Source organism: Grammomys surdaster, unplaced genomic scaffold (genome assembly GCF_004785775.1).
Source record: "Grammomys surdaster isolate TR1022 unplaced genomic scaffold, NIH_TR_1.0 278, whole genome shotgun sequence".
NCBI classification, from domain to species: domain Eukaryota; kingdom Metazoa; phylum Chordata; class Mammalia; order Rodentia; family Muridae; genus Grammomys; species Grammomys surdaster.
Window position 1 is genome coordinate 14,044,973 of NW_021604719.1, and position 27,954 is coordinate 14,072,926.

Sequence of the window (27,954 nt, forward strand, 5' to 3'; positions counted from 1 at the left end):
TACATGTGAGCATCAGCCCATGTCTCTAAAGTGCATGGAAGTATAGCCTACTATGTGAGTTTTAATGAAATGGGATACAGGAAACAGCCGGATGTTAGAACTGGAAGAGACCAAAACAGTTCAAGTGGTACCTTTGAAAATAAGAAAGCCCAAGTATAGAGTAAGGTTATGTATTTCTAATCCCACAAAGGTTGTGAGCCAGTTGTAATGCCAACTATAGTCCTGAACCACACACAGCTTAGTGTTAGCTTCTCTACCAGGCCTACCAAGTGCTCAATTCATGTTAATTTAATTCTTAGGGTTAAAAAAATTGTTTTCATCCTAACTAGTTTATTTTGGTATAAGCCATGTGAGTAGTTTGAGTTCAGAACACAAATCAAAAACTCAGGGGTGTTTCTTAACCGTATACCACAGGGTCCTTATGTGTAATCCTATGCAAGCTGGAAATGGGGGCTACCAGCACCTCCATCGAAAGCTCCAGCAACTGTCTGGGAGAAAGTGACAGGTATCTTCTAAGAAACAATAAGGAAGGAATAGAGATATGTTGTGACAGGAACCAGACATCATCAAATGTGTTACCCGGTCAAGCCTGTGTTAGGGAGCTTGAATGCATAACTCTGTCAGCTGGGATCCCCTCTGTGAAGACACAGGGACAGCAGATTAGCATAGCATAAACCAATCTGTTTCTGAGTGTGCTCCTCTGCCAGACAGCAGGGGGACAACTGCCTCCTTGGCATTAGATCTGGATTTTAAATATCTGCTCTAAGCATTAATCCAGGGCTCCTCTTACGGTTTGAGTCGATTTCCAGAAATGACGGCTCTGTGATGTTTCTCCATCTGTCCTCGTGCCTGCATGTGATTTGTGAGATGTTTTGAGGGAAGCCTGTGGCTCTGTAATGGATTCTTTTTAGCTTCGGGCAGTTAACTGTCATTGTAGTTGCCTAGCAACAATGGACAGCAGAGCAGTGCCAGGGATTCCAAAACTCTAAGGAATGAGGTTAGTTGGTGTCTGTCCATGGACAGAGGATCTCAATGGGCCTGCCTTGAGATGGGAGGATGTCACAGCAAGAAAGTTGTAATCCCAAATATTGAGACCTCAGCGAGATGCAGGTGAGTCCCTAGCTCCTTCTGTCCAAAATTAATCCATGGAAATTTCTGGATAAAACAACCTTCACTTCATACTTCAAAGATAACCTTTCTTTAAAGTCTTGGAGAAAACATCAAAGGGACTTTTTTTCTTTCCTGGTAAGTGACCTTATTCTATGAATGATTGTGTCTTCCCAGATCACAGAGCAAGGCCTGACAAATGATAGATCTCAACAAGTGTTTGTCAAATGGGTAAAAATGTTCTTCATGTACATTTCTCAGAACTATATACTCACCCATCCCAAGTGCCTTAATAGTGTGGGAATAGGGGTGCTGAACCAGACAGCCCTCTTTTCAGAGCCACAGAAAAACAGTGACACTGTCCTCCCACAATGTGCAGGATATACAATGCTGGGACACTCCCCCTAAACCTGTTCTCCAAGTAAACAATGCCAACTAGTCCTGACCACAGGAGTGAATGTAGAGATGACCTCTATAATCGATCTGCAGTCAATCACTGGAAAATTTGCATGTGAGCTCAATACACATTTTCCCCTTCAAATATGGAAATAGCTTTCCATTTAGAACTTCCTTTCTGGTCTTGAGTGAGATAATTGGGCCCCTTTTGTAGAAGAAGTTGTCACCTGGAGGGCAGTTTCTTGTGTGGGATGGTCACACATAGCCCTGGTTTCTACCTTGCTTGGCTCTAAGAGGTCTACATTTTAGCGAATATGTGAGCTTTACTTTTGACATTAGTCCATTAGTCATGGACTAGTACAGAAAACTCATTTATCTCTAACATTTTTATGTAAAGACCTTGTTTCCATTTGTAATCTATGAACCTCAGAAGATTCACAACCTCATTTTTTTTTCCTATTTTGAAACAATGAAACTTGGCAAACATTCATTTTCTCTTAATTTGCCTTACAAAATCACCGAGTGGATTGATATTTGGACATGCAGGCAATTAAAAAGGTGAACATCGTGTTCTAAATGGAGGCAAAATGTTCTCTGATTATCAACTGTGACATGAGTAGCCCAGTGTGAAGCAACAATGATGCCTAGGGCAAGGCAGGACATAGGTCTCATTGTCAAGTGTCCTGTGGGCTCTTGTTCTGATACACAGAGCCAACTGTGGGATGCAGGTACCAACCAGGGCTTCTGTGGTAAGGCAGGGGTTCCCCCTGCAGTTCTTGATCCTGAGATGAGTTCAGAGTAGCATTTTCTCTTCTGAGCAGGTATGAACTGGTCTCCTAATTATGCTTGTCATTTTCCTTTCCCTTCTTCCGATGCCCTTAAGACAAACCCTCTTCATCCTTTTCACAAACCATACGGGAACTTGATTCTTATTTCTCTAAACAAAGGAGGGTTAGACTCTGGGATGCTACAAATCCAAGAACCAAAACAAGCATCTTCCCAGGACCCCTCTCTCCTGTAAGAACAGGGTGCTCACCAGCAGTGCTGCCGAACCAATTGTGTTGAAATCAGGTATTCACACAGCCACAAAGTAAAAGGCCCGGGGGTGGGGGGGGAAGCCTAGCAGTCAGATGCTATTGAATGGAAAGAAATGTTTATGCTCCAGTAAGGCATTGAGAGAAGATAAACCTCTTCCAGCCTCATGTGATATCACTGTACTCCATGTGCCACAGATGTTTAATGAAACTTCTCAGTTTTTCCATGAATCCTAAAGCAAGAAAACACTGTGACAAAAACAGGCTCAGAAATATATTTGTTAATTCCTCCTAGTTTTATTTCAAGGCTAAGAAATAGGCATTCTAGAGCTCTGTTTAATTATTATATGTGTCTCCAATGTGTATGCTGAGTTGCTATGGTTACTCTGGGGCTGTGACCCATGGCCTTTGGATGTGATTGTCAGGTGGCCAGGGCTCTCTTGTTTTGAAGTCAGTAGTTTTGTTTCATGCTTTATTAAAATTGGGTGGGTTTTGTTGTGCATGCATGGCTTATCTGAGTAAGCCAGTTGGGTATGTCATGATCACAGAAGCTGGACATGCTATTATATAAAGTATAACACTTGTTCCCTATAAAAGTGTCACTGAGAGATTAAAAAACACAGATACACAATTATATACACACTCAAACATAGTGAGGCCTATAAGAGAGAGGTACCTAAAAACTACTTGTGAAATACAGAGGGTCCAAGATGTTTCTGGAAGAAGTAGCATTGAGGGTGATATAAAGAAGTGACAAACCTTCAGCAAGATCAAAGAACTCAAGGAATTTATTAAGAAGAAATGACTGAAGCACATACCCTGAATCATAATATAGTTCACGAGCACATCAGCTGTGTGAGGCATACCAATCCAAGATGAAAAGTTAGCTCACTAAAGCCTAGGTCACTAAAGTCATCCAGTGCTACATGTTCATTTTTCCCAACAATTATAACCAGGAGGTTACTTTTCATTCTGTGAGACAGAGGAACTGTCTGAAAGGAAGCATCAGAATACCATATTTTACTAGTGTATCTATGATTCAAGGAAAGCAATTACATTTCTTAGAACTCATATTGTCTTCCATTAAGTGAAAATTGGATTACTTTCACTCATTAATCATTGATTGCTTTGTCAGCCTTTTTAAGTGGTTCTGATATCATTGAGAAGTTAGAAAAGTAAGCTGTAAACATTCACATACATGTGAAAATGAAAAAAAAATCTATTTCTTAGGGTAGAAGTTGAGTAGGTAGAGGGCTTTAAAGAAAGGCTCTATGCGATCTATTGTGCTAACTCTGAAGTTCATTAAAACACTCATCTACTCATTGATTCTTTCAGTGTTAGCCCTTCCAGTCTTCAGGATGCTAAATACTGGAGCTGGAAAGCCACTCCATGGCCTCATCCATTGGTTAGCATTGTCCTAAAGTCAATCCCCAATACTTGAACACACATAGAAGTTGCTGTGGATAGAGTAACAAAGACAAGAGGGAAAGATGTCCTATACATTTAAGGAATGCACCTGGTCAGTTGTTACGAGACATATGCATAATTAATAAGTGAACTCTATAGAACACCAGAAAATAGTGATAGCGGCAGGGAAAACTCAGGAGCAGTGAGATGTGAGCTTTGCTTATAAGTCAGATGCATATGGAAGGTCTGTGGAGAAGACAGCATTTGGACAGAGACAAGGAGAGAAGAAGGAAGGAAAGAACAGTAAGTCCAATAGGTTTACGTGTATTCCTAAGGGTTAGGGATACATTGGGAGCCAGGCAAAAACAATATTTCCAGGATGAAGAAGTGATGGATCCTGTCAAAAGCTGTTAAGGTGAATCATCACAGGACCAGTGCAGATAGCAATGAGGGGCGCCCTGGGGATGCCTCACATTCTGTGGAGTGGTACTAGGGAAAGCCTGATAAAAGGAGTGGCTTTAACAAAAGATGAGGAGGAATGGAACTGGGGCCATGGATAAAGTAGTTTTTGTCATGAAGTGTGTTAGAGGAATCAAGCAGAAACTAAAAAAGCCAAGGAGGCTCAAGCTGAGACAGATAACATATCTGTAAGCCTGAGATTGGATTGGGGAAAAGAGAGGAGATGAGAGGAGGGAACAGAGGAGAGGAAGGAGGGGTGACCGCCCTGCCTGCTTCTTAACAGGGGGGATGCACTTCCCACACTTCCCTCCCTTTTCTTTTTTGAGTTGAAAGAGGAAATTTTGCAGGATTTCAGAACACATTGTACCACTGTTCAGTCTGCTTATTCTCAAGAGAGCCTTTAAAGGCTGTTTCATCTTCCACCTAAAGTTTATGTTCTGTTACCTTTACTTCCTTGTGAAATGTCCAGAACATTATGGGAAATTCCCTCTCTCTCTCTCTCTCTCTCTCTCTCTCTCTCTCTCTCTCTCTCTCTCTCTCTCCCCCCCCCCCCCCCCCCCCATGTTTGTGTATACTGTGTGTGTAGCTGCCTAAACTAAAATTCTGGAGTTCTAAACTCTTCTTCCTTTTCCCCATGTCATCCAGGTCGATGCTTGGAAGTTATCAGTCAGATACTCAGCCACAAAAGAGACCATCGGTAAGAAATAAACTTTGCCTGATTTGTTTTCTGTAAGAAAAAAAAAGACCAAAACAATGCAATTCAACTTAATATCGAGGTTTTCTTGATAAAGTTTAGTTTTCACATCCTCTCAGTAAATATTTTTAAACAAGCTGTGAACCATTCTCTCTCAAGTAGGATAGTGAAGGAAAGGAAAGGGGTGCTTGCGGGGAAGGGGAGAGGGGAGGGATGTCAGATTAGAGTGATGTGGTGTAGCCTTTCCCATTTTAACACATCACTGATGTCACCTTGTTCTTTGTGGCCCTAGGATAGCTTAGACTTCCTGAACTATTTCATTTGTTTATATCTACAGCAATTCTGGAGGTGAGACATAATATAGATCCAGCAGAGCATATTATTTGGCTTACTTAAGCTTGGGTTTAAAATACAGTCTATTCCAATCACATCCAGTTAGGGTCTCTTTCAGGGTAATTGAGATAACTGACTTTGGCCTCTGAAGTTTCTCATAGTTCTATCATGTTCTGGGACCACTGTGAGCCCTCCTTCCCCAAACCCACTGTGTGTCTCTGGCCTTTGAATAAATCTAGGTGGTCATTGAGCCAGGTGAAGCTTAAAGCTGGAGGGTATAGTGACTATTTTTTCCCCAAGTGTAAAAATTTTCCTTAAGTTTCTGTCAGCCTCCCGTGGTTCACTTTTAGGACTTTGTAGACCCCACCCAAAGGCGTTTCTTAAACTATCTGAGATCTGAGTTACAGAGAATGGTATTGTGTAAATGGTTATAGAACTAGGATTCACAACACAGATCCAGGTCCATGTTCTCCTCTTTAAGCTATATGGTTGCAGGTGATTCCTCTAATCTCTGTGTGCCTCACCTTTCACCCACACAACTGATGAGGATGCAGCTTGAGTAATCGACTTCAGGTGAGATGGTCAGGATCCGAGAACAGCTTGGATGGGACCTAGAAACACAGGAGGATGCTACTGCACTGACAGCTCTCAGTGGACTCCCCTGTGCATCAGGAGACTGGTCTCAGTGTGCTTTCATGTGCATCAGGAGGTTGGTCTCTCCCTGGCATCATGGGTTAGAACAGTTTGTTTCACATATAGACAGACAGACAGACAGATAGATAGATAGATAGATAGATAGATAGATAGATAGATAGATAGATGTATAGATATAGATATAGATATAGATATAGATATAGATATAGATAGATTAGAGATAGAGATAGAGAATCTCTATATAGATATAGAATCTCGACATAGATATAGAATCTCGATATAGATATCCAGGATATCACCTTTTCACAGGTAATTTAGTTCAGAAAATGCTAGCCTCTCTGGCTGGAGAAATGGCTCAGTGATAAAGGGCACTTGCTACTCTTGGAGAGGACCCAATTTCAGTTCCCAGCACCTACATGGTAGCTTATAACCATCAGTGACTCTAGTTCCAGAGGATTTGATGCCCTTTTCCAGCCTTTGTGGACACCAGGAATATACATGGTGCACACATGTAGACTAAGCATTAAAATACATATGGTAAAATAAATGTATATTTTAATAACAGAATCAACACACCTCTATTCTTTAGTATAGTTCTAGTCTTAGACAAACTGAACATAGCTCTCAAATCCATGAACCATTTTCAGACAGAAGATTTTTGTTAGAAAAAATGTTAAGTAGAGACCTACTTAAACAATTCAACTTTTAAATGGTTGTAACTTTCGAATGTAGCTACCTACATAATGAGTTTTTATTTTATATAATGAAGCTATATACATATCTAATTGTGAATACATGGTCTAAAAATGACTCTCCCATTACCTTTTTATTTGAGGGCAACCTCTAAGTCCGGAAAATGGGACACTTCATGGCCCCAGTGTCTGTAAACACTAACCTTGCTTCTCAGTGTGTTTATCCATCAGTATCTTCTTGGTGGCGTCCCCATTGACAAGGACAGTGATCGTATTAGGATTCTGCCTGGGGCTTCCAATTAGCTTCCCAGAGTTAATAATCCAACCCTTTCCAGTTTACAGTTGACATGATTTGGATGTCTGGTTCTTGGAGCTCTGTTTTCCTTCCTATGTGTTTTACATCTCTAGAGAATTTCAGTTAGCTGAAACAAGTCAGGCTCAGAGACCTCAGAGGCCATGGCATATACTCATGCTGTCCCCTCTTCCACACAGTCCTGTTAAGTCATGGAAATTTTAAGGCAGAGAACCTTAGAGCACAATGTCCCGTGAGGGACCAAATCCCAGGTGACATTTAGATGTCTCTCTCTTGAATTATCAGTTTTAGTTCAGGCAGAGAAAATGGGGGAGGGGGGATGAAGAATGAAATCTGTTTCAGTTGTGTGAGGACTTCTTGGCCACGTGGGCATATTGGCACACAGTCTGTCACACTTGTTAAGCTGTGAGTTATTAAAGGGATCAACTTTATTAGTCTCAATGAATCTGTAACCAAATTTCAGATATCTAAAGGACTCTCTGTTGGTATCATTTGAAGTAAATATTATAGGCTGAGGTACAAGGATAAAGCAGAATGTGTCCCCTCAAATTCTTACAGCAGCATACGAGTGGGGGCCAAAAGGCATGACTATTACGTTGGTACCTTTCTTCTTTTTGATATTAACCATGAAGAAGCTGTGACTGAGGGGAGATGGAGGAGCTTCCAGCTCTGAGTGATAAAGTTAAAGGTGCTCACATTTGGTAGGAACATTATAGGACAATCTGATGAGAGCTAGGTATACTTCAAGGGGACCTGGAGGCCCCCACTTTTCTCATACTATTCTTGTGAGCCAGTTGGAGAATCAAGATATTACTTGAACTATTGCTTTGTTTTACCATCCTCTGGCAGAAAACACCAGTGTGTATCATCTCATTTAAAGCTGTTCAGGAAATAAAAATTCTATTATACAGAGGATTGGCCTGAAAATGGTCAGATTGCTCTCTCCGAGTCAGACTTGAGAATCCCTGCAATGGGGAATACTGATGCCCCTGGTTACAAGGGGAGACACACACAAAAACAAGAATATGGCTATGAGTTAGGCACCCTAAATTTATCCCAAAGCTATTCACTTCCCATCTGTGATTTCACACTTCTTGGTGTGACAGCTTCATTAAAGAACCATGAGTTTAGTACCAAAGATACAAAAGTTCTCTGGGGTTTTTAGTTTCCATGGTTGGTTTTACAAGATGGCTGGAAGTTAGCTAAATGACGTCGCATTTTATGAAATGAAGATGGAGAAAGATACTGTAAGTTGTGTGATATCATCGGCTCTGCTCTTCCTATAGCAGCAGGTGCGCAGACCAGATTTCCACTTTCTCTGCATTTTCACTTTCTAAGATTGGGCTTTTAGAAGATCCCTCCCTTTGATGAGCAGAAGCTCAAATCATTAATGAATCAAGGTGTCAGCAGGCCACTGCACTTTAAAGGAGAATTTCAAGGGATTTCAAGGCCCTTTCATTCTTCAAATGAGAGCAACACAGAACTGCATTTCTATGTATATTTAAATAGAAAGATTTGCCAGGGTTCTAGAAAATAGGTTAGATTTAAAAGTTCACCACTTTGATAAGGAAAATGTAATTACACAGAACGCTTGCTCTGCTTGACTCCTTCCTCCCTTCCTGCCTTCCAGCTTCTCTTCCAGAGTCATGAGTCAGATACACAAGCTCTGATACACAATTAGCCATGGAAAGCTATCCTCTCAGTTAGTATAATAGAGCTATTCATCAACACTAAAACTTTGTGTCCAGTGGAATACCCCCCCCACACACAAACATGGCCCTTCAGCGTCTTCCCCCCCCCCGAGCTTCAAATACAGGGAGTCAAGAAGTTGGTACCTTTTGCATCAGCCTCTTTGACTCAGAAAAAGAAAAAAGTCCACTTATATTTTTTTTTCAGTATGTCAACAGTTCATTCTCACTGCGGAATCAGATTCTTTTTTATGGAATACACATCTGTGTTTATCTTTTTGTCTGTTGACTGACCTTCAGGTGATTCCAGGTTTGGGTTCTTACAAATGAACCTGGGGGGTGTTCATGGTTGGTCTTTGTATGCATATGTGGTTTCATTTCATTGGGGTAAACTCTGAGCACTGGACTGGTTGAATCATATGGTAAGTGTTCCAGCTGCTGTATGGAAATGATTTTGCCCTCTGTTGTAAATACCTTGAGGTAGAATGGTTGAGTCATATGATGTAGGTCTGACTTACTCTGTTTAATTGCTAAATTGTTATACAAAGTAGTTGTTGGCATTTTTGCACCTTTCCAGAGGCATGAGAAATTTCAGTTCCTATACATTATTTCCAAACCTGGTAAAGATAGCCCTTTTAATTTTATTTATTTTTTTATGATATTATAATTATACCTCATTTCAGCTTTTAATCTACATTTCCTTACATAGCAAGTAATTCCAAGCATTTTACACATATCTGTCACTTTTTTCTGACACATATTTTGTTCACTTGTGTGTTGTATTGCTTATTTCTTATTATTTGGTATTGAGAGTTCCTTTGAAAATAGATTTGGGGTTAAAATAATTTTTTTTATATCTTGTCATTCTGACAGTACTTTCTTCTGTCTTGGTTTGTTCTCTTTGTTCAGCTAATGGTATTTTGAGGAGAGCAGAAGTTTTCAGTTTGGTGAAATCTAATTTAATAAAGACTACTTTCATGGCTCATGCTTTTGGCATCGTATCTAAGAAAGCTTTGCCCTAGGTCACAGATATTTGTTCCCAAGATTTTGTCTAAGAGTTTCATAGTTTTGGGTTTTATAATTTGGTCCATGATCCATTTTGAGTTCATTTGACTGATAGCTGATTTTCTCTTCAGGAATTCGAGTCAGTTGAATGTAGTTGCCTCAAGATGACATGGGGGTTGGGGGAGGCTTCCCATGATGACTTGGTGCAGGGCCTCTGAGCTGTGCCTGGGACCATTCACTAGACATGGCTGACTTGCCAAGCTGCCTTTAGAGATGAACTGGTACTCTATCGCCTTCCTTAGGATCTTCTTTCTACAGTGCTGCATCTGACCAGACCTCTCTGGCCAGATCTCTCTTTCCACCTCAGTTATTCTGACCTTAAAACAGTCACAAAAATCAAAGTTAGTGGTCAGCTAATGAAGGAGGTTTTGTGATTGAGAATTCATAGGAAGAGCTAATGTGTGGACAAGAGGGAAATCGGGAAAAGAAACTAACGTTTGATAGCCCCTTTGAGAAGTCTTTCTCAGTGTTTTAGTGAATAGCTTTGTACATGCTTTTTTGTAAAAGCAAGTAAGATATTTCATTAAATAAGCTGGAATGATGTTCTTATATTCAATCTATTTTTTCCCACAAAAGAATGCAAATATGCAGGGAGTGAGAAAGAAGAGGGTGTACTAATTAGGTTAGAGTTTTTGTTGTTGTTTGTTTGTTTGTGTTTTTTAGGACACAAACTAGAGCTACCTGAAAAAAACAGGACCCTCAACTGAGGAGTTGTCGCCATCAGATTGGCCTGTGGGCGTGGCTGTGGGGCATTTCTTGATTAATGATTGACAGGAGGGCTTATGGGAGGTCCCAGTTCACTGTCAGCAGAGTCATTCTGAACAGGTGGTGGCCATGTGTTATTTTAAGAAAGGTAGCTGAGCAAACAGTAAACAGTGTTCCTCCACAGTCTGGGCTTGAGTTCTTGCTTCTAGGGCCTAGACTCTAGGTCCTTGCTTGAATAAGTTCATTCTCTGGCTCTCTTTACTGAGGGACTTATGACTGAGAGACATGTAAGCTGAATAAACCTCCTCCTCTCCAGGTTGATACTGGTCAACGTTTTATCATAGCAACAAAAGAACAAGCTATCAGAGGGTTAAGCATGGTGGAGACTGCTCTACATGTGTGCTAGCTCTTTGTAAAACAGTATCGTATGTCATATACAATTGTACAATAAACTAACAATGAAAACTTTCAAAAAATTCTTAAAATCATAAATAACACATAAAAATGAACCTCTACTTGTAGAGAAAATTGAAGTAGATGACTATTATTTCCTTCCCAGCTCTTGAGAGTAAGATGTCAGTTGGAGTTTCTAGCCATTGCTCGTTCTACAGTTATTTGTGCCCTGAATTCTCACAATCTGAAAGTGGCTGAAATATAGCAAACTCTGGTGTCTCTAGCTCCAGTCCTGGCCCATGCACTCACGTCACTTAATTAGATTTAAATTTTGTAGCCTGAATTTTATACAGGATATATTTCTGTAACATTTTTTGATTTAGTAGAGACTAGAAAATAAGCATAATTATACCTTTGTACATGATAATTTGATCTTTGAGTTTATATGAAGACAGATTAAAATGCCAATCAATTTTCTTTTAATTTGATTGACATTGGGTTTGGAAACCAAATTAATCACAAATGACTGATGTTTTAATATTTTGCTTATCTAAATAATGTATTTCTCCATCACAAAACCCATCTGAAGTATCAGACAGAGGGGTTCAGAGTAGTTCTGAGGGGAACTCTGGGAGGATGCTTCAGCTGAGCACACACTTGCAGCAGCCACAGAAAAGAAGGGACAAATGTCCACAATGGGTGCTTCACCCATCAGTCAGCATAGAGCTTCTCCCACTATACTGGAGAATGAAATCACGTGGTCCAAACTACTTTACAGGCTGAAGCAATGAGGTCATGTGAGAGGCCTGGGAGACATTTCTGCAATGTTTGGGTGAATAGGTATTTTAACTCAATACTAAGAAAGATTTTGGAAACAGAATTAAACCTAAGAAAAGAAATACTGTAGAGAGACAAAACAGAGAGAAAGAAAGGAAAGCATTGGCCTTCTCATTCGCATCCCATTTTAATAATAGGGTCTGTTTAACTTGGGAGTCAAGGCTGGGAAAAATACTTAGTTTAAAATGAAGCTGGACAAAGAACTGGAAAGGAGACGATCTTTTTTAGGCCTTTGGGAATGCTGACCTATTTTATTGTTAATTTCTATGATAGAGTAGATGTATAAGAAACAGAAGAGCCTGTTGTCACACAAATGCCTTCTTTCATTTCTTAAAAATGTCAACTGGCAAAGAGATTTAGAAAGCATGTGTCTCAGGAACAGATTGTTTACACATAGAACGTTTTCCAGAATTCCCCCAGGAGGGTTCAGTGGAGCAAGGAATCTTTATAAATGGAAACAGTTGATTGTCTGAAAACTTGTTCCATTAGGTGCCTACGACTTTTTTCATTCGGTCCCTTCAAATGGTAAAAAGGTCCAAGAAAGTGGGTACTATCTGGAGAAAGACACTAGTGTTGTGAAGCTGATGTGTTATTTTCTATGAGAGTGGCAATGTTGAGACAGACGTATGGACAGAAGTAGAAGAGAGGTTAAATATCTGCTTCTTAGAGACTGAGGATTCCTCTATGTTAACATTTTAGATAAGATCCAATTCTGTGTCTATGGTGGTTTGAATATGCTTGGCCCATAGGGAGTGGCTCTGTTAAGAGATATGGCCTTGTTGGAGGGAGTGTGTCACAGTGGGGATGGGCTTTGAAGCTCCACTCAGTGCCCAAGAGTCTGCCCCTGGCTTTCTCTGGCTGAAGATGTAGAACTCTCAGTTCCTCCTGCACCATGCCTGCCTGGATGCTGCCATGCTTCCCCTTCTCTCCTTGATGTTTATGGACTTAACCTCTGAACCAATAAGCCAGCCCCAATTAAATGTCATCCTTTATAAGAGTTGCCTTGGTCATGGTGTCTCTTCACAGCAATGGAAACCCTAAGACAATGTGTAACTTTCTCCTCTTCTGAAGGAGGTTGAGTAAGGCAGATGTGTCTTTTAGGGACCATAGAATCAATCGATTTGACTTGAGGAACACACTTTAATTGCTGAAGAAAATTAAAAATTGAAGATTTTCTCAAGAGGGGCTATCCTCCCAAAGCATTCGAACAGTTATCCACCCCTGCCCTCCCCAAAGGGATGAGTGGGCTTTTGGTGACTGTGCTCTCTGAAAGACAGGTTGTGAGAGTTGGGGAGCCCTGAGGCAGTTTAAGGATAACAGAGGTCAAGGGAATGCTTAAGTGGGGTTGCTCTCAGCCTCTGCAGCAGAGCTGAGCACATAGGCATAACATATCTTAATAATTTAGTTAAATTGAAACTAGCTGCTGGTGATAACAGCCCGGGGCCTCTCGATGATAGCTGAGATGTTTACATTAGGTCAGCTCTCAGAGAAAATTGGTTACTTTAAAGTATGTTTGCTGATTCTGATTAATGTGCTGCGTTATCTGTACTCAACGAGGGCTAGAGAAATGAAAGGGCTCTCTGAGGCTGCTTAGTGGCTGGCTCCAAAGAGCTGACTTTCTTCTCAAAGCTGTGCATGAGCGAACACCCAACGATGACAAGATAAGTTCGTTTCTGAAAATTCCATATCTCATTAAAGAAAAACATTACTATCTTCCACCAAATCAATCCATTTAAGGAGCAGTTAGAAATATTCAAAATAAGCAATAGAAAAATTATTTGTGGCATTTATTTTAATATAGTGTCCTAAAATATTATACTTTATATATGGGATTGGGGAGATTGCTTCAGAATTAAGCACAACTGCTGCTCTTGCAGAGGACCTGGTTGGGTTCCCAGCACCCACGTCAGGTGGCTCCCTGTGCCTCCAGCTCCAGGGGATCCACAGAGAGATGATACCAAGCATGTACTTACTTCACAAGGCTCTCACCCTCATGGTACTGAAGTCTGCTTTCTAAATGTCCAAACTCACATTCTCAAGCCTCTGCATACTGTGGAAAATTCAATTAGTTAATTTTCATCCTCTGAGATTTTGTTCTTGACCTTATAAACTAAACATGCTTGATAAATACCTGAATTATAGTTACCTTTGTTTGTTATTGAATACCTAGATCCAATGTGCTCTTCAGTCAGGAAAAACCCAAAACTTTCTTGGTTGATTCATAACTTCATGCAAAGGGAAATTAAACTGTCAGATATTTTTAAATTAAAGATGATCCGATGGAATTTTATGGGATTAAGTTCTGTTTGTTATTTGTTGCTTGGTTGGGTTTACTTGCCTTAAATGCTGTGCGTCCGAAACAGCCTTTTTCCTGTAGGGGACAGACCTACTTATCATCATCTTGGAGTAGGTCCCTGGGGACCAGGATCTGAATGCCACTGGGTCTCCTCTTCTGTGGAGAGTAGGTTTGGTTTTAACATGTGTTCTGAGTTTTTTTTCCAGTGTTTATGTCAATAATCTGGAGAAAGTTGCTCCAGTGATTTTCTTTGTTAAAGCACAACTTGTCCTTCTGAGATGTCTGTGGTCCAAGCAGCAGAACTGGTTTGTGATTCAAAGCAAACAAAATAAACTGTGCAGTGTGTGCGGGTGGTTTTCAGATCACTCAGGCTCTCACTGGAGAGCCATGAAGCCATCACTGTTCTCTCCGTGAGCTAAATCAGCCTTTCTTCTTCCTTTTCTCCTAGTCGTTCTTCAGTCATTCTCGGACCAATTTATGTCTTGGGGGGAAAATTAGATGCTTCTATAAAATGAAATTTAAACTGAGAACATCTTTTTGTGTCAAGTGACAATTTTGGCTTACACATATTATCAAAGGTAGGAGAGTTCTATTATCCACTCTCCTGGCAAAACAGATATGTCCACATTCTTGTCGCCAGACAGAATGTATTGTCATTTTTTATGTGTGAGAGTGCCCGTCTTGGTTTATTTTGTTTTGGCTTTAGAGCTAGGCTGCTCGCTTATTGACTCATGAGTTAAGGATATCCATTGAAAACTGTAGAAAACTCTGATCTGCACACTCACTGTGTTTCGTGTGTGTGATCAGTTCCACTTTCAGCCTTAGTTTCTAAGCACACCACTACCCAGTAGAAACAAAGTATAAGCTGTTCATGAAATTTAATCTCTTCTATTTAAAATTTCCTAATAAGCAACTTAAAAATCTAAAAGTTCAATTTTAATACATGATCCATCTTATTTAAATTAATACAGCCAAGTCATTTATTCTCAACACATAATAGAAAAATATTAATGAGATAAATTATATTCGTATATAATGGGCTAAGTTAACAGAACCTGGTGTATGCTTTCTATTTACAACACATCTTGGTTCAAACTGAGCAGTTTCATGAACTAAAGAGTCTGTGGTTAGTGGCATCTGTTGGGAAGTGCTGACTGGTGTCAGGTGACCTGTGCTTTCTACATTCATCCTCTGGGTTGTCTAAAAAGTTGGAAATGTTTTCTCTGGGTCGGTTGTCTTCTTTTGTGAAGAACTGATGAAAACATTCAGAATTTTTCACTGTTCAGTGAAAGCCAAAACAGACTAATAGAATGATGTCACCTCTTTAATACCTTCCTGGCGATTCAACACACTGTAGTAGCTGAGAGGAACTGAAGGATGGCCCTAATTCATTTCTATGAATTGCCTGTCTAGACTTCTCTACCACTTGGTATATTTTTACAGTCGTATCGTTTACTTGTTGAGCATCTGGCGATGGTTCAGACAGTTACTTTCCCAAAAGTTGTACCTGGTAATCTTCCAAAATTGCTTTTAAATAAAATTCTTAAATTGTAGCAATAAACAATACAAAAGATGTACTTAAACAATACTGTAGTTCATCAGAAGCACATAAGCAGTTCTAACTCTTACTCCTTGTGTTATAAAAAAAATCAATGTTTTTGCTACATTATAAATGTGTTTTTCATATAATTGTTTACATAATTCTAGTAATGCAATTTAGTGGCTGTAAGATCAGACTGATAATTTAAAATACTTTTAGATTTATTTATTTTATTTTATGTGTATGAGTGTCTACTTGTATGTATGTATGTATGTATGTATGTGTATGTATGTATATGTATGTATGCCTGGCATCTGCAAAGGTCAGAAGAGGATGTCAGATCTCCTGAACTGGAGTTACAGATGGTTGTGAGCCACCGTTGGAATTCTGGGGATTAAATGCCAGTGTTCTGCAAGAACCACAAGTATTCCTTCAGACAAAAACTTTCTTTTTTTTTACTAAAAACATAGATACACTTAGCCCTTGTCTTTACCTGTAGACCATGTTCGCTTATGCTTACATTTCTATATTTGCTGTGTCACTAATTTGAAAAGTCATAGCCAAAGGATCCAGCAAAACCCAGGCAATGTACCATAATTAATTGTTTAATCTTCAAACTTGTGAGATGCCCTTTACTGTTGATATTACATAGAAGATAATCAGCTCTGCAATTTGTGTCATAGTTTAACTGTAAGCAGGCAACGTGCTGTGTATGACAGATAACTGAGCTCCAAGGGTTTAGTACTGAAGAAGGAACCGGTTCTTATGATTTATTTTATAAAACAATCTAGGCAAATTCACTGCCAGCAGCAGTTTGAGTGCAAGTCCAGTTGCAATTGGGATACCAGGAACGGTGGCACTCTTTAGTGTAATGGTAAAATACACACAGACTTGTGCTAGCACGTTTAGAGGGGCCTAAATTGACCTTTGTTCTCAGCCAAAGGGCATGGCCTTCTCACTGTGGGTTTAATGGTTCCCATTGGATGTGTGCTGTCTTTTTATAATAAATTCATGACCCCAGAAGATACCAGCCTGACAGACATGACATTAAGACCCTCAGAGCCACCATCTGCTTTCTCCTCTCTGTTCGTTACATTCTTCTAACGGTCCACTTTGATTCCGCTGTGGTTTTAGTTTCTAGCCAGTTCCTCAGCCTCTACAGCCACTGTAACCACAGGCCTTCTTTCAGCCACAGTCCCATTCAGGTCTGTCCCATCTGCATCTGCCTACCCCTGTGGGTTCCAGAGCACCAGAAGGAAATTCCTCTTGAATATTTTTAAAATAATTAACAATGATATAAAATAATTCCTGGGATGACCAAGTAGCAAAATGCCTCCAATACAGGAAAAGTACGCTCACCAAGACTCCTAATTATCTTAAATTCAAAAAAAGTACCAAAGGACCTGTTGAAAAAAAAAAAGCTGTAAGACAGAATTAACTTTGTTTTTCTGAACAGATATATGGAAGCTTTGTTCTTCGTAGTACTGCTGAGTCATGAACTCTCAATTTTTACAAATGTAACTGTTCAAAAAAGAAACAAAGTTCTAATTGGGGCCCTTGAACTCTTTGACACGTGAAAGCTGGGATTGGGTTAATTAAAGAGCAACAGGGGGAGTGGGGAGGATGCCAAAGCCTCTTTTTAAAATAACATTTCTTCCTCTCCTTGTGCATGCATTTCCATCTCACTCAATAGCTTTTTCCAAGTTGTCTCTGCAAAATTTCCTGAAAATCCTTGCTCCTTTGGCCTTGCGCCACTGTTCACTGACTCTTCCCTTCCTGACCTTAGAAGGCCCACAGAACATGTCATGAAAAAACAAAGTGAAAGAAAACAAAAACCTGGGTGAGACTCTAACTGGTTGGCAGGCGAAGAGACAGGCTATGTCTTCCAATCTGCAGTTCTAAGAGTTTGCTCTTAAATCGTTCTTTGTCTTTGCTGTCCAGGGAGAGTCAGATCACATAGGCCCCGGGGTGTCAAGGTCACCACTTTCTGAGAATGTGTGGCCCTTACAATCTTCTCCCAGCCTCTCCCGGAGCTGTGAGCTCCCAGAAGCTACACCAGAGCAAGACAAGCCTCAGAGCCTTTACTGTTAACAGTTACCATCTTCTTACCACTGCGGGCCATCAGGAAAGTTCTTGCTTGGAGTTACTGCCTCTGTTTTCATAGATGAGGAAATGGGACTTCAGATAATCAATTACTCACTTAATATTACACAGTTAAGTGACACCCATCTCAAATCCCTCACACTTATCTTTGAAATCAATTGATAGTCCCTTTCTCCTTATATTGGAGAGGAAAAAAGGGTTATTGTAGGTTACAGGTGTTCCAAAGGTTCTTCAGGAGAGTCAGGTCTGATAATAAGCTTGTGACTGCTGCCTCTAGGCTGGGGCCCAGGCATTGCTTGTCACTTTACCTGAGTGTGAAATACACCTGCAATTCTGATATCACTGCAGCTTCTGGAAGCAGCATGGCATTGCCTACCTGGCCAGCTTCTAGTCTACCTGGGGTCTTTTTACATCATTGCCATCCACACTGGAGTCTCAAGATGATGATGTGTCTGACTGGTAGAGTCCAAGTCACCTGCCTACACCTTGGCTGCCAAGGAAAGTTAAGAGTTCTTAACTTCTACACTAGAGACCTAGAATTAGTAAGACAAGAAACTTTCTGAACATGAAGAGACCAAAGGCAGCAGAGCAGCCAGGCAGATGGCCGCACTGAGCTAAAGTTGGATGGATGTTACAGCTCCTTTCACAGATGAGGGATCCGAGCCTCACTGAGTAGCTGCAGTTGTGTATGCTGTACCTCCTCTCCTGTTAGGACATTTCCTGCCTCTTAGAAATAGTTGACTGGGAGACCTTAAAAGAAATGGAAATTTACAGGAAAAAAAAATGAGTGCATGTGCCTGTCCTCTGCCTGCCTTATCCGTCTGGAATGTACTATGGAAATTATTGCCCTGCTTTTATCTGATAGAAAAGGGTGCATAACCCATCTCTCCTTCTGATCTTCGTTAAAAATAAAGAGTCTGTGCAGATGCCAGGATTGCAGGGAAAACTTTTTCATTATACAGCAAGTTCAACTAAGGATTTCCTTGCTAGGTTTGGGGAACAGCCTTGCTGGAGTACGGAAGTTCTTATCCCTGCAGCTCACTGTTTTGAACATTTTTTTAACATTTATGTATTTATAATCTAACCATCAGGGGCAGAAGCACGTTTGTCACCACCCTGAACACTGTCAGTATACAAAATGTAGCAATAACTATAGCAAAAGTAACTGGCAAACCACAGGCATCTTGGGCAACACAGTTGCATCACCTCAACTATACTGTGGCCTGACAATTGTCCTTCCTGTCTGCGTGTCTATTTCCTCAAATAGTGATAGTTAGTAGTGGGATGAATTGCTGATTGATATGTCCAAGTACTCAATCTAAACTTCTGTGTAGTGTATGAAAAAGAGTCTGTTCCCAAATTTTAACTGTCTAGAGCAAATTATAAATTTTGGTTAATTTTAATTTGAAAATTCAAAGTCCATTTTCCCCAGAAAGCAGTCTCCTTTGGCTTTTAAAATCTCTTCCTTTATAGTTTTTATTGTGTCTTTATCTTCTTTTCTCTACTTGATTCTCACAACAGTCGTTTAAAGTAGGTGTAAAGAAGAATTGAATTTATTTTAATACAGACTTCTCATGCTGTGTGTTTTACAGGCTGATCATATAGGACTATTTTCATTTTCCTCTTGAACTGTGTTAAAATATGTGCAGATTTTACCATTGAGATTATTTTGAATCAACTAGTTTATCAGTGTTAATCATACCTCACACTGTTGCAAGTTTCCTGAAATTTCTCATCGTACAAAGTTGAGTCTCCACTCTCCTTTAACGACTCCCCGTTTCTCTCTGTGTCCTTTATATTTTAAAGAAATAAAAATAACTTTCACTAGCAGGATTGCCTTGCTTTGTTCTATTTCTCCCTTTTCATTGTGAAGTAAACATATTCTCACTAGAAATATCTTCCGTCTGTAGCCAGGAAGGTGAGTTGTCATAGATAATTGGGAAGTTTTAGTTTTAAAGACCAAGTTTGGTTTGGAAGGTGTGCTGTTTACTGAACAGAAAGAGAAAATTATTTTCTTCTTTTGAGTTTGAGCCTTTTCTGTTGAAGAAAAGATTATTTTTTACTTACTTGCATCGTTTATAACAGAGGAAGGAAGAGCATATTGAACATGTTTGTCCAGAATGTGTATTTTATTTTATAATGAAAATAAAAAAAATCCTGAATGTCTATCCCTTCTAAACAAAGACTTCATAATACTGAAATTGTAGACAGAACTCATCTTAAAGTTATATGCAGAAGTATACATGTAAGTGATTCAAGTGTGTGGACTTATGATTAAAAAGTTCATCAAATACTTTAAAATGTTCATGAGGTTCATAAATCAAAATGGCAGAGCACTGTGTTAGCACAGAGGAGACCTTGAAACAGACCTAATAGAACAGAATGTGTATCCAGGTGTCCTTGCCACTGTGCCCTTTTGGGGGGGGTGTAAGGTATAGAAGGTGTGTACTTTCCACGGGCCTCCCACTGCTATTGTACAAAGTCAATGTTACTTGATATCAAACTGGTATATCCGAGGGCATATTAGAGTGGTCAATTACTGGTCTAAATTTTTTATAGTTTTTATTTTCTTGCTATTTTTTTGATATTATTCCCCCTTCCCTTTCTTCCCTCCAAACCTCCCTGTAACTCTCTCCAATTACCTTCAAATTCATGTCTCTCCTTTCATTGGTTGTTATTGCAAGCATATATGTATCTGTATATACATGTCTATTCCCCAATATAACCTGCTCAGCCCATATGATGTTACTTGTATGCATGTTTTCAGGATGGACTGTTTGGCATGTGATAACCAACTGGTGTGTTCTTCCCTGGAGAAGCCAACTCTTCATCAAAGAGGGAAAACAAATACCACAAAGTACAGAATAATGTATTATAAATCAATATAAATGTGTTAATGTAACCACTGACTTTTTTCTTATTTTAATTCACAACTAAAGCCTGAATGAAATGTTTGTATTCGACAGAACCCCTATGGTGGTGACTATGGTGCCAACTCCAGTCATGGCTGACTTGTTTTTAATTTCTTATGGTTTGACATAACTCTTGACAAATCTCAGCATTTTAAAAAATGAATTTATTTTTTACTTTTTCACTTTACATCCCACTTACTGACCCCTCCCAGTTCTCCCCTCCCACAATCCTTTAGTTCATCCCCCTCTCCTTTTTCTCTTGAGCGGGTGGGGACCCCCTTGGGTATACCCCTACTCTGGCAAATCAAATCTCTGCCAGGTGCTTCATCTCCCACTGAAGCCAGACAAGGCAGCCCAGATAGAATAACATATCCCACAGACAAGCAACAGTTTTTGGGATAGCCCCTACTCAACTTGTTCAGGACCTACATGAAGACCAAGCTGCACATCTGTTACTTACGTGCAGGAAGGCCTAGGTCCAGCCCATGTATATTCTTTAGTTGGTGGCTCAGTCTATGAGAGCCCCATGTGTCCAGGTTAGTTGACTCTGTTGGTCTTCCTGTGAAGTTCCTATCCCCTTAGGGACTGCAATCCTTCCTGAATCTGTTTAATAAGAATCACCATGTTAAGAATTTGGTCATTATTTACAAGTTACTGGTGAAACTATGAAATGGCATCAACTCCCACGACAACATTGTTCTCTTAAATTAAAATGTGAGCCCACAGATCCCTTGTTCTGTTACTCTCGGTTGGCGATGCTGTAGACTTTTGGAAACAGTCAAACCTGACTTGGGAGGAAAGGCTAACTTTTAGAAATGAGTTTCATTTGCTTTATGATATACCAAGTATCCTGCACTCTCTATCAGACAGCTGGCTTGATAGATGATACAGATCCACTTTGAACAGGTCCAGAAGCCTGAGGAACCATAATTCTAGATGAGCTACGTAATAAAGCATGCATTTCATAATTAGCACCCATCAGATGAGTTGAGGAGAGTGCCTCATATGCATCTCATAAAGTAGTGAGAGTGGTTACCTCAAAATAAGTAGGGTGAGCTCTCACAGGGTTGCCAAACTTTTATTCCACCCGGCCCAAGACAGACAGCATACCAATCTGCAGCAGTTCCCGTATATTGTACCTTAACTTTGTTAAAGATGAAAGATGCTATCTATGGAAAGGAGTGGGAGAGAGAAAGGAGAAAGATTGTAATCTCAGAAGAGATTGGGCTTCTTCATGAGCAAAGCCTTTTCTTGGTGACAGCTGACACTTGACAGTGTGTTAGCACGTGCCTAGCCCCTAGGCTGGCCTCAGAGGAGCAGGGATGGAATTAGTTCCTGTTGAGCTGAGGTTTCTCCACAAATCTGGCTCTTTTCACCCTTATTCCTTCCTCCCTCCCTTTTTCCAGGAAAAGCCAGTTTCTCTGCACCTGTGATTCAGGCTCTCTAGTCCTTTGGCTCCTTACCAAGGGAAAAGCAGAGGAGAGGAGGTGAGAAGGACAGGCTATCTGTGCCACTGTTTCACAAAGTGGCAGAGACTGTGTTGTGTCCCTCACCTCCAGCTTTCTGTCTAGATCCATCTGTCATGCTCACTACCACCCCCTGTAACCCTGCTATAGGTCAGGAGAAGGCTAAGGCTACCTGCATATCTGGAACTTGCCTGACCACTCTCTGTTGATGACTTTACAATGCCCACACCTTTTAACAATCCCTTCACTTCATTTTCCTCAATCACTGCCAGGAACTAATATTTTTAGTTGAAAAATTGGAAAGTCAGCCACAAACAAGTTAAGTCATACAGTCAGTTCAGAGAGAACATGGCCTCCTAGCTGAGGAGCTGAATACTCCCCACAATGCTGGCGAAGCTGCTTCCCCTACCCCCACCCGCACCTCCTATTCAGTCATGTTGATAGACACTTCCTGCTACCTCCAACTGTGGTTTGCTCATCATGGTTTGAACTTTAGTATCTTACTGGGCAGTGATAAGGCAACTCCAACGGAGACAAACATGGTTTCCCTGGAGAAGGTGATGTGATTTCCACTGTGAGTGAATTCTGATCATGAAAACCAAGAGTGAATGAATGATATAAAAGTGTCTGTAATACAGGACTTGGGAATGAGGACAAGTTAAGGAGGAGGTATCGGCAGGGACAGATCTGAATCTGAAGGGAATCTGAGCAGAAAGCAGACAGGTAAAGACATAGAAGCCCATGGGTGTCTACCAAGCAAGGAGAAAAAGGAAAGAAAGCATCAATGAAGAGGTGAGATACCAAACAAGAAGCATAACCACTACAAACTCTTCTGAAAGAATCTCCAATATGGATGGAAGTGACTATACTTCCGAGGAGGGGCCCTGCAGGGCACCTGGCATATTAGAAGTCTCAAATTTTAGAGATGCTGTCTCTAAAAATGAACTGGGCCAAAATCCTCTTCTATAAAGGTAGAATCTATGACTGCTTTCTTTTTAGCGAACTTTCTCTTAAATAAACACATATGCATGTATTGGCTGCACTAGCTAGCTTAATTCTATACCTGATTGAACTTTCCACTTGCTGTTGTGAAAGTGTACCTGTGAGAATTTTCTTTTAATGTTTTTTTTTCTAATCAGCTAGAAGGCTTTAATCCCAAACTATTCTTTTTCAGTTGGTTTAATGAAATTGCTATTATTGATTGAGTGTGATCTGTTGACATGTTTACCTGCTTTATTTAATTAAAGCTTGCTCTTTAACGGCACTACCATCACCTAAAACCATGGCTGTAACCTTGTTCTCTGCTGCCTCAGTCTCACCCTTGGCCCTGGCAAACAGAACTTCTTAGGGCTGTAAACTCTTGTCAGTGTCACAGGTGTGGTACATGGAAAGCATTGCTCAAAGAAACCATTGTCAAGACGCAGCATAGAGGACAGTTGCTTTTATACAAGTGTCTTCTTTGAGCTGCTGAGCTCCTGATCAATCAACAGCTCTTTATTTGGCTTCAACCAAGGGCTCAGCAAAGTCCTATGTGACCTATGCACACACAAACCGGATGAGGAATAGAACACCAAGTCTATTGCAACAGTGACCTTGAGCCAGCTCTCAAAATTTGAAAAAGTTTAATGGCTGACACAGATGAGTGAAGTCATCTAAGGACACAGAAATAAAGGCACTAAGAGTTAGTGATAGGATACCAAGAACAAGCTGGGATCGATTAGAGGAAGTTAAGGAGAAAAATACAAACAAACAGGGAAAGTCATTTTCCTATGAATTCTCAAGTGAGAAACTTCTACAGCTAAAAACAAGTCTATGCTTAAGTCTTATATGTTTGTTCTATTAATGAGCTATCAATCCAAATACATGTTTACCCATATATAGTTTGACATCTTTACTGTAATCAAGGAATATATGAATGATTAAAATTATTTGCTAGTATTTTAGTTTGATCACCTGAACTACATCTGTCGAGATTTATTTGAATTTTAGGTAGAAACATTTAAGAGACCTAAAATTAAAAATTACAAATAAGAGTAAAGATGTCATCCATTTTCTTGTTTATGGCATTTCATTCTTTTTTATGGCTAAATAAAACTCCACTGTGTATGTATATGCCACATTTTCTTTGTCTGTTCATCGGTGGGCAGCTAGGCTGATTCTAGCTTGGGTGTTGTGAATATCACTGCGATAAACACGGATGTGCAGTTATCTCTATGGGATGCTGACCTGGACTCCTTTGGATACAATACCCAAGAATGGTAGAGGTAGATGGAATGACAGTTCTAGTTTTGTTTTCTTGAAAACCTCACAACGCTGACTTTCATAGTGTCTAATCTAATTCATGTTCCTCTCTGTAGTGTGCAAGTGTTCCCTTTTACTGAATGCTCATCAAATTTTTGTTTTTATGCAACAGATTGTTAATTAATGTAATTCACCTGTCAATTCTTTAACCCTTGGGAGTGTTCATTGTTATGAGTCACACAAGTATGCAGCAGTGTCTACAAGGACTTCAACTCATGAGTTAAGACCCATCCCTGTTTTTTTGCCTTCCTATCTTACAAAATAAACAATGACTGACCACGTTTCACCTTTTCGGGTCTTCTGAAACTGGAGGTGCCCGTACAGTCAAATTCATGTTGTGCTTTCTTCTAAATTTACTTTTAAGTTTTACTTTCTCATTTGGTTATTGAAGTTGCTTCTTACTGAGGAGAGCTTGCCTTTGTATAAGCTTTTTCTTGTAAGTCAGTGAATGGAACCACTGGGATGCTTAAGAAAATGTAGAAGGCAGCTCATGCCTGGGTGCAGGTTCAGACTCTGCATTTTATAGTTTTCTGAGGCTGTTCTGCATTCTGGGCTATATGAGTTCCTAATATTGTCTGTATGAAAACCCTTTGCCGTCCAGTCCTCAGTGGCAGTCTGTTGGCTTAGTTTTGTCATCGCAGAGCTTCTGTCTTACATGATTGAATTTCTTGGTTGGTTTGGATGTTTGGAGTAAAAGGACTAAGAAATAAATTGGCTGATACTGACACAGATATTTAAAACTTTTCTCTTGACATCCAACTCCAAGCAAGAGGATTCTCCCAGGTTATGGAGCCAGCTTCACACACTTTTGTGCAATAGTTTAGCCTCTCAATGATTTTCCCTTTCTGCCAAAAAAAAAAAATGTCATGCAGCAGAGGTTTCAAAGCATGAATATCCAAGAACTACATTTAAGACTGCTTTTTGGAGAACATTTGAACCCACTAAAAATATCATTATTACATATATATGTTTAGACATCTATAAATACATCCTACTGCGGTCACTCAGTGTTGCTCATATGCATTTAGGGCTGACCTCTTGGGATTGGTGAACCTATAGGGGCAAGGGTTGTCTCTGAAGAAGACTGAGTCTCCACCTCACAGCAGCCATTAATTGCCTGGAGCTCTTCTATGAATGATACCTTGCAAGAATCCCTCACCCACTCTGGCATGTCAATTGGTGGTGCCAGGTTTTAGGTTTTGCTTAAGCAGCCATATGGTGGTGATTTTGATACAGCTCCTCTATCGTCTCTAGAAAACACGGTCCTCTGTCTCTTACAATCTTTCTACCCCTCTTCCATGATGTTTTCTTGAGACTTAGGTTATAGGGGTTTTCATGTAAAATGTATCAGTTGGGGCTGAGTACCGCACAGTCAGGAGTTCTCTATATTTTGACCAGTTGTGACTCTACTCTTGAAATTACTACATCACCCTGGTGTAAGGAAGACTTTGGGCTCTACATTGCCTGTACCAGCACTGCTCTAGGTCTAAGATCTTCATCCCCTACAGTCAAACTTTGGAGGAAGCTAAACAGCTGTACAGGACAGACTTTTGTCTAGAAGCCAAATCTCTTGTGTCCTAGAAACCTCTCTCTGTCCTTTATCCTATGGTGGTCCATTGATTTCACTAGGCCAGTGGTGAAGGCCCAGGATTCTGCATACAGACAAACAGAATGTTTTGTTTTAAATGGCCGGTTCCATTTACCACCAGATGGCACTATAGTATCACCATGCACATGTGCTTAAACCAGTGGTGTCATAAACCAGAGGCGAAAACAAAGCTGTTAGATATAGGACCACAATTTTTTTGGGGGGTGGGGTAGGAGTTTTTCTTGTTTTTGTAGGGGTTGATTAGAAATATCTGTCCAGCAGGTTCATCAGCAAGAAAACGACACAAACCCATGGGGATCATAATGCTTTGGAGCCTTTCTGTTGTAAGTTTTCAATTTGATCCTTGAATTGTGGTTGTCACATTAGTGGAAGAATAGTTAGGGCATTCTCGAGATTCAGTGTTCAGTCTGTAACTTATTCCGGTCCGATTCTCTACTCGTCCCATAGCTTGTAGAAAGTAACTCTAGAGTAATTTTGAACAGGTTCTATCTGCTGCCTTAAGTCTTACTAGCTAGGCTGTGGGAAGAGTGATGTCATTCTTAACCATGGCTGTCTTTGCTTAAGTGTCTTTCAGAATAGACAGGTGAAGATCAAAGGGTGCATGTATCCAAATGACCTTCCTGAAGGATGAGTGTTCAACACATAACATAGAGGTGACACCTCCTATCAGGATGTGAAACTTTGATCGTAACCTCCTGAAGAACAAAAGTTGCAAATTAACCAAATTCTGACATGGGCTATTTTATTCTCATGTTCTGAAGTTGTTCCTTGCCCTGTATCTTTTGCTTTCCTTTTAGACTAAGTTGTTCCTATAAAACTCTATTTTGTTAATAGTAAGAAGAAAAGATTGGTGGGAGTCTATGAACTAAACTTAGCCTCAGTTCATAAAATTGATCAAAAAGTACTCAGGAAACTATTTCTATCAAAAACCAACCAACCAAACAAACAAACAAACAAAAACACATTGATTTTTGTTTTGAAGGGAAACTCACCAGACAGTGGACAGACAGAATTTACTTTGGAACAACTGGAACACTTGGAGATTTGCCTGAAGGAAGCAGAGGAAAAGGCTAAAGCTCTATTGGAACAGGTAATACCTAGCATGGGGACTGGAAATATCTACTTCTTGGGCCACCAGAGAGCAAGTGTAAATGCTTTAACTTCAGACCCACTGACACAGCACAAATGTATGCGTACACACAAACACACGTGAACACACTCACATATAAACACACTCACATACATGTACCCACACACATACGCACATGCACATGAACACTCATAGGCACACACACATAAACATACACACATGAACACATACACACGCACAAACACATGTTAACACACTCACACACACTCACATACATGCACAGGAAATCACACACATACATACATGCACATGAACACTCACAGGCACACACATAAACATATACAGATAAACACACACACACCACACCTTCATTTTTATCAGCACATCTTTTAGTCTACAGAGCTTTTAAATTTTCAGCCGTTAAAGCTTTGTTTTTTCACATTTGCGTTTTATTTGGTTTTCATTCACTACAAGCTCCTCAGGAGTCCGTGGGCTTTCCTTAAGCTTGTAGTTTCCCCGAAAAAGCAGTGTGTATTTGCTTTATAAACAAATAAACTCAGAGGTAAATGAAAACCTAGCAGGACCACACAGATTCTTTTTGAATTGTTCCAGGGAAGTTGACTCTGCAGAGAGGTCTTCAGATAATGGCTTCCTTTTTGAGTTTTCTAGCATTGAGCAAAGCAGGTCATAAGCAGTGCTCAACCTATGCAGATAGCCTGGACATTACACAACAGATGCTCTCTGTACATGGCTAGGCCTTGATTTTAAGCATGGGGGCGTGGGTTATCAGAAATTCTCAACCAGGGTCTGTACCATTTCCTAATAATACTATATTTTGAAGAAGAAAAAAAATCTAACAA

General features: G+C 40.1%; 1 protein-coding gene across 1 annotated transcript in view; it reads left to right on the top strand.

Moving 5' to 3' along the window:
- Window positions 1-992: 992 nt before the first annotated feature.
- Ccdc192 (coiled-coil domain containing 192) overlaps window positions 993-27,954 on the top strand; it is a 187,734-nt gene continuing 160,772 nt past the window's right edge. The window contains 4 exon segments of the mRNA XM_028777163.1: window positions 993-1,043; window positions 1,046-1,110; window positions 5,049-5,100; window positions 26,987-27,094. Coding sequence (XP_028632996.1) covers window positions 993-1,043; window positions 1,046-1,110; window positions 5,049-5,100; window positions 26,987-27,094 — 276 coding nt within the window.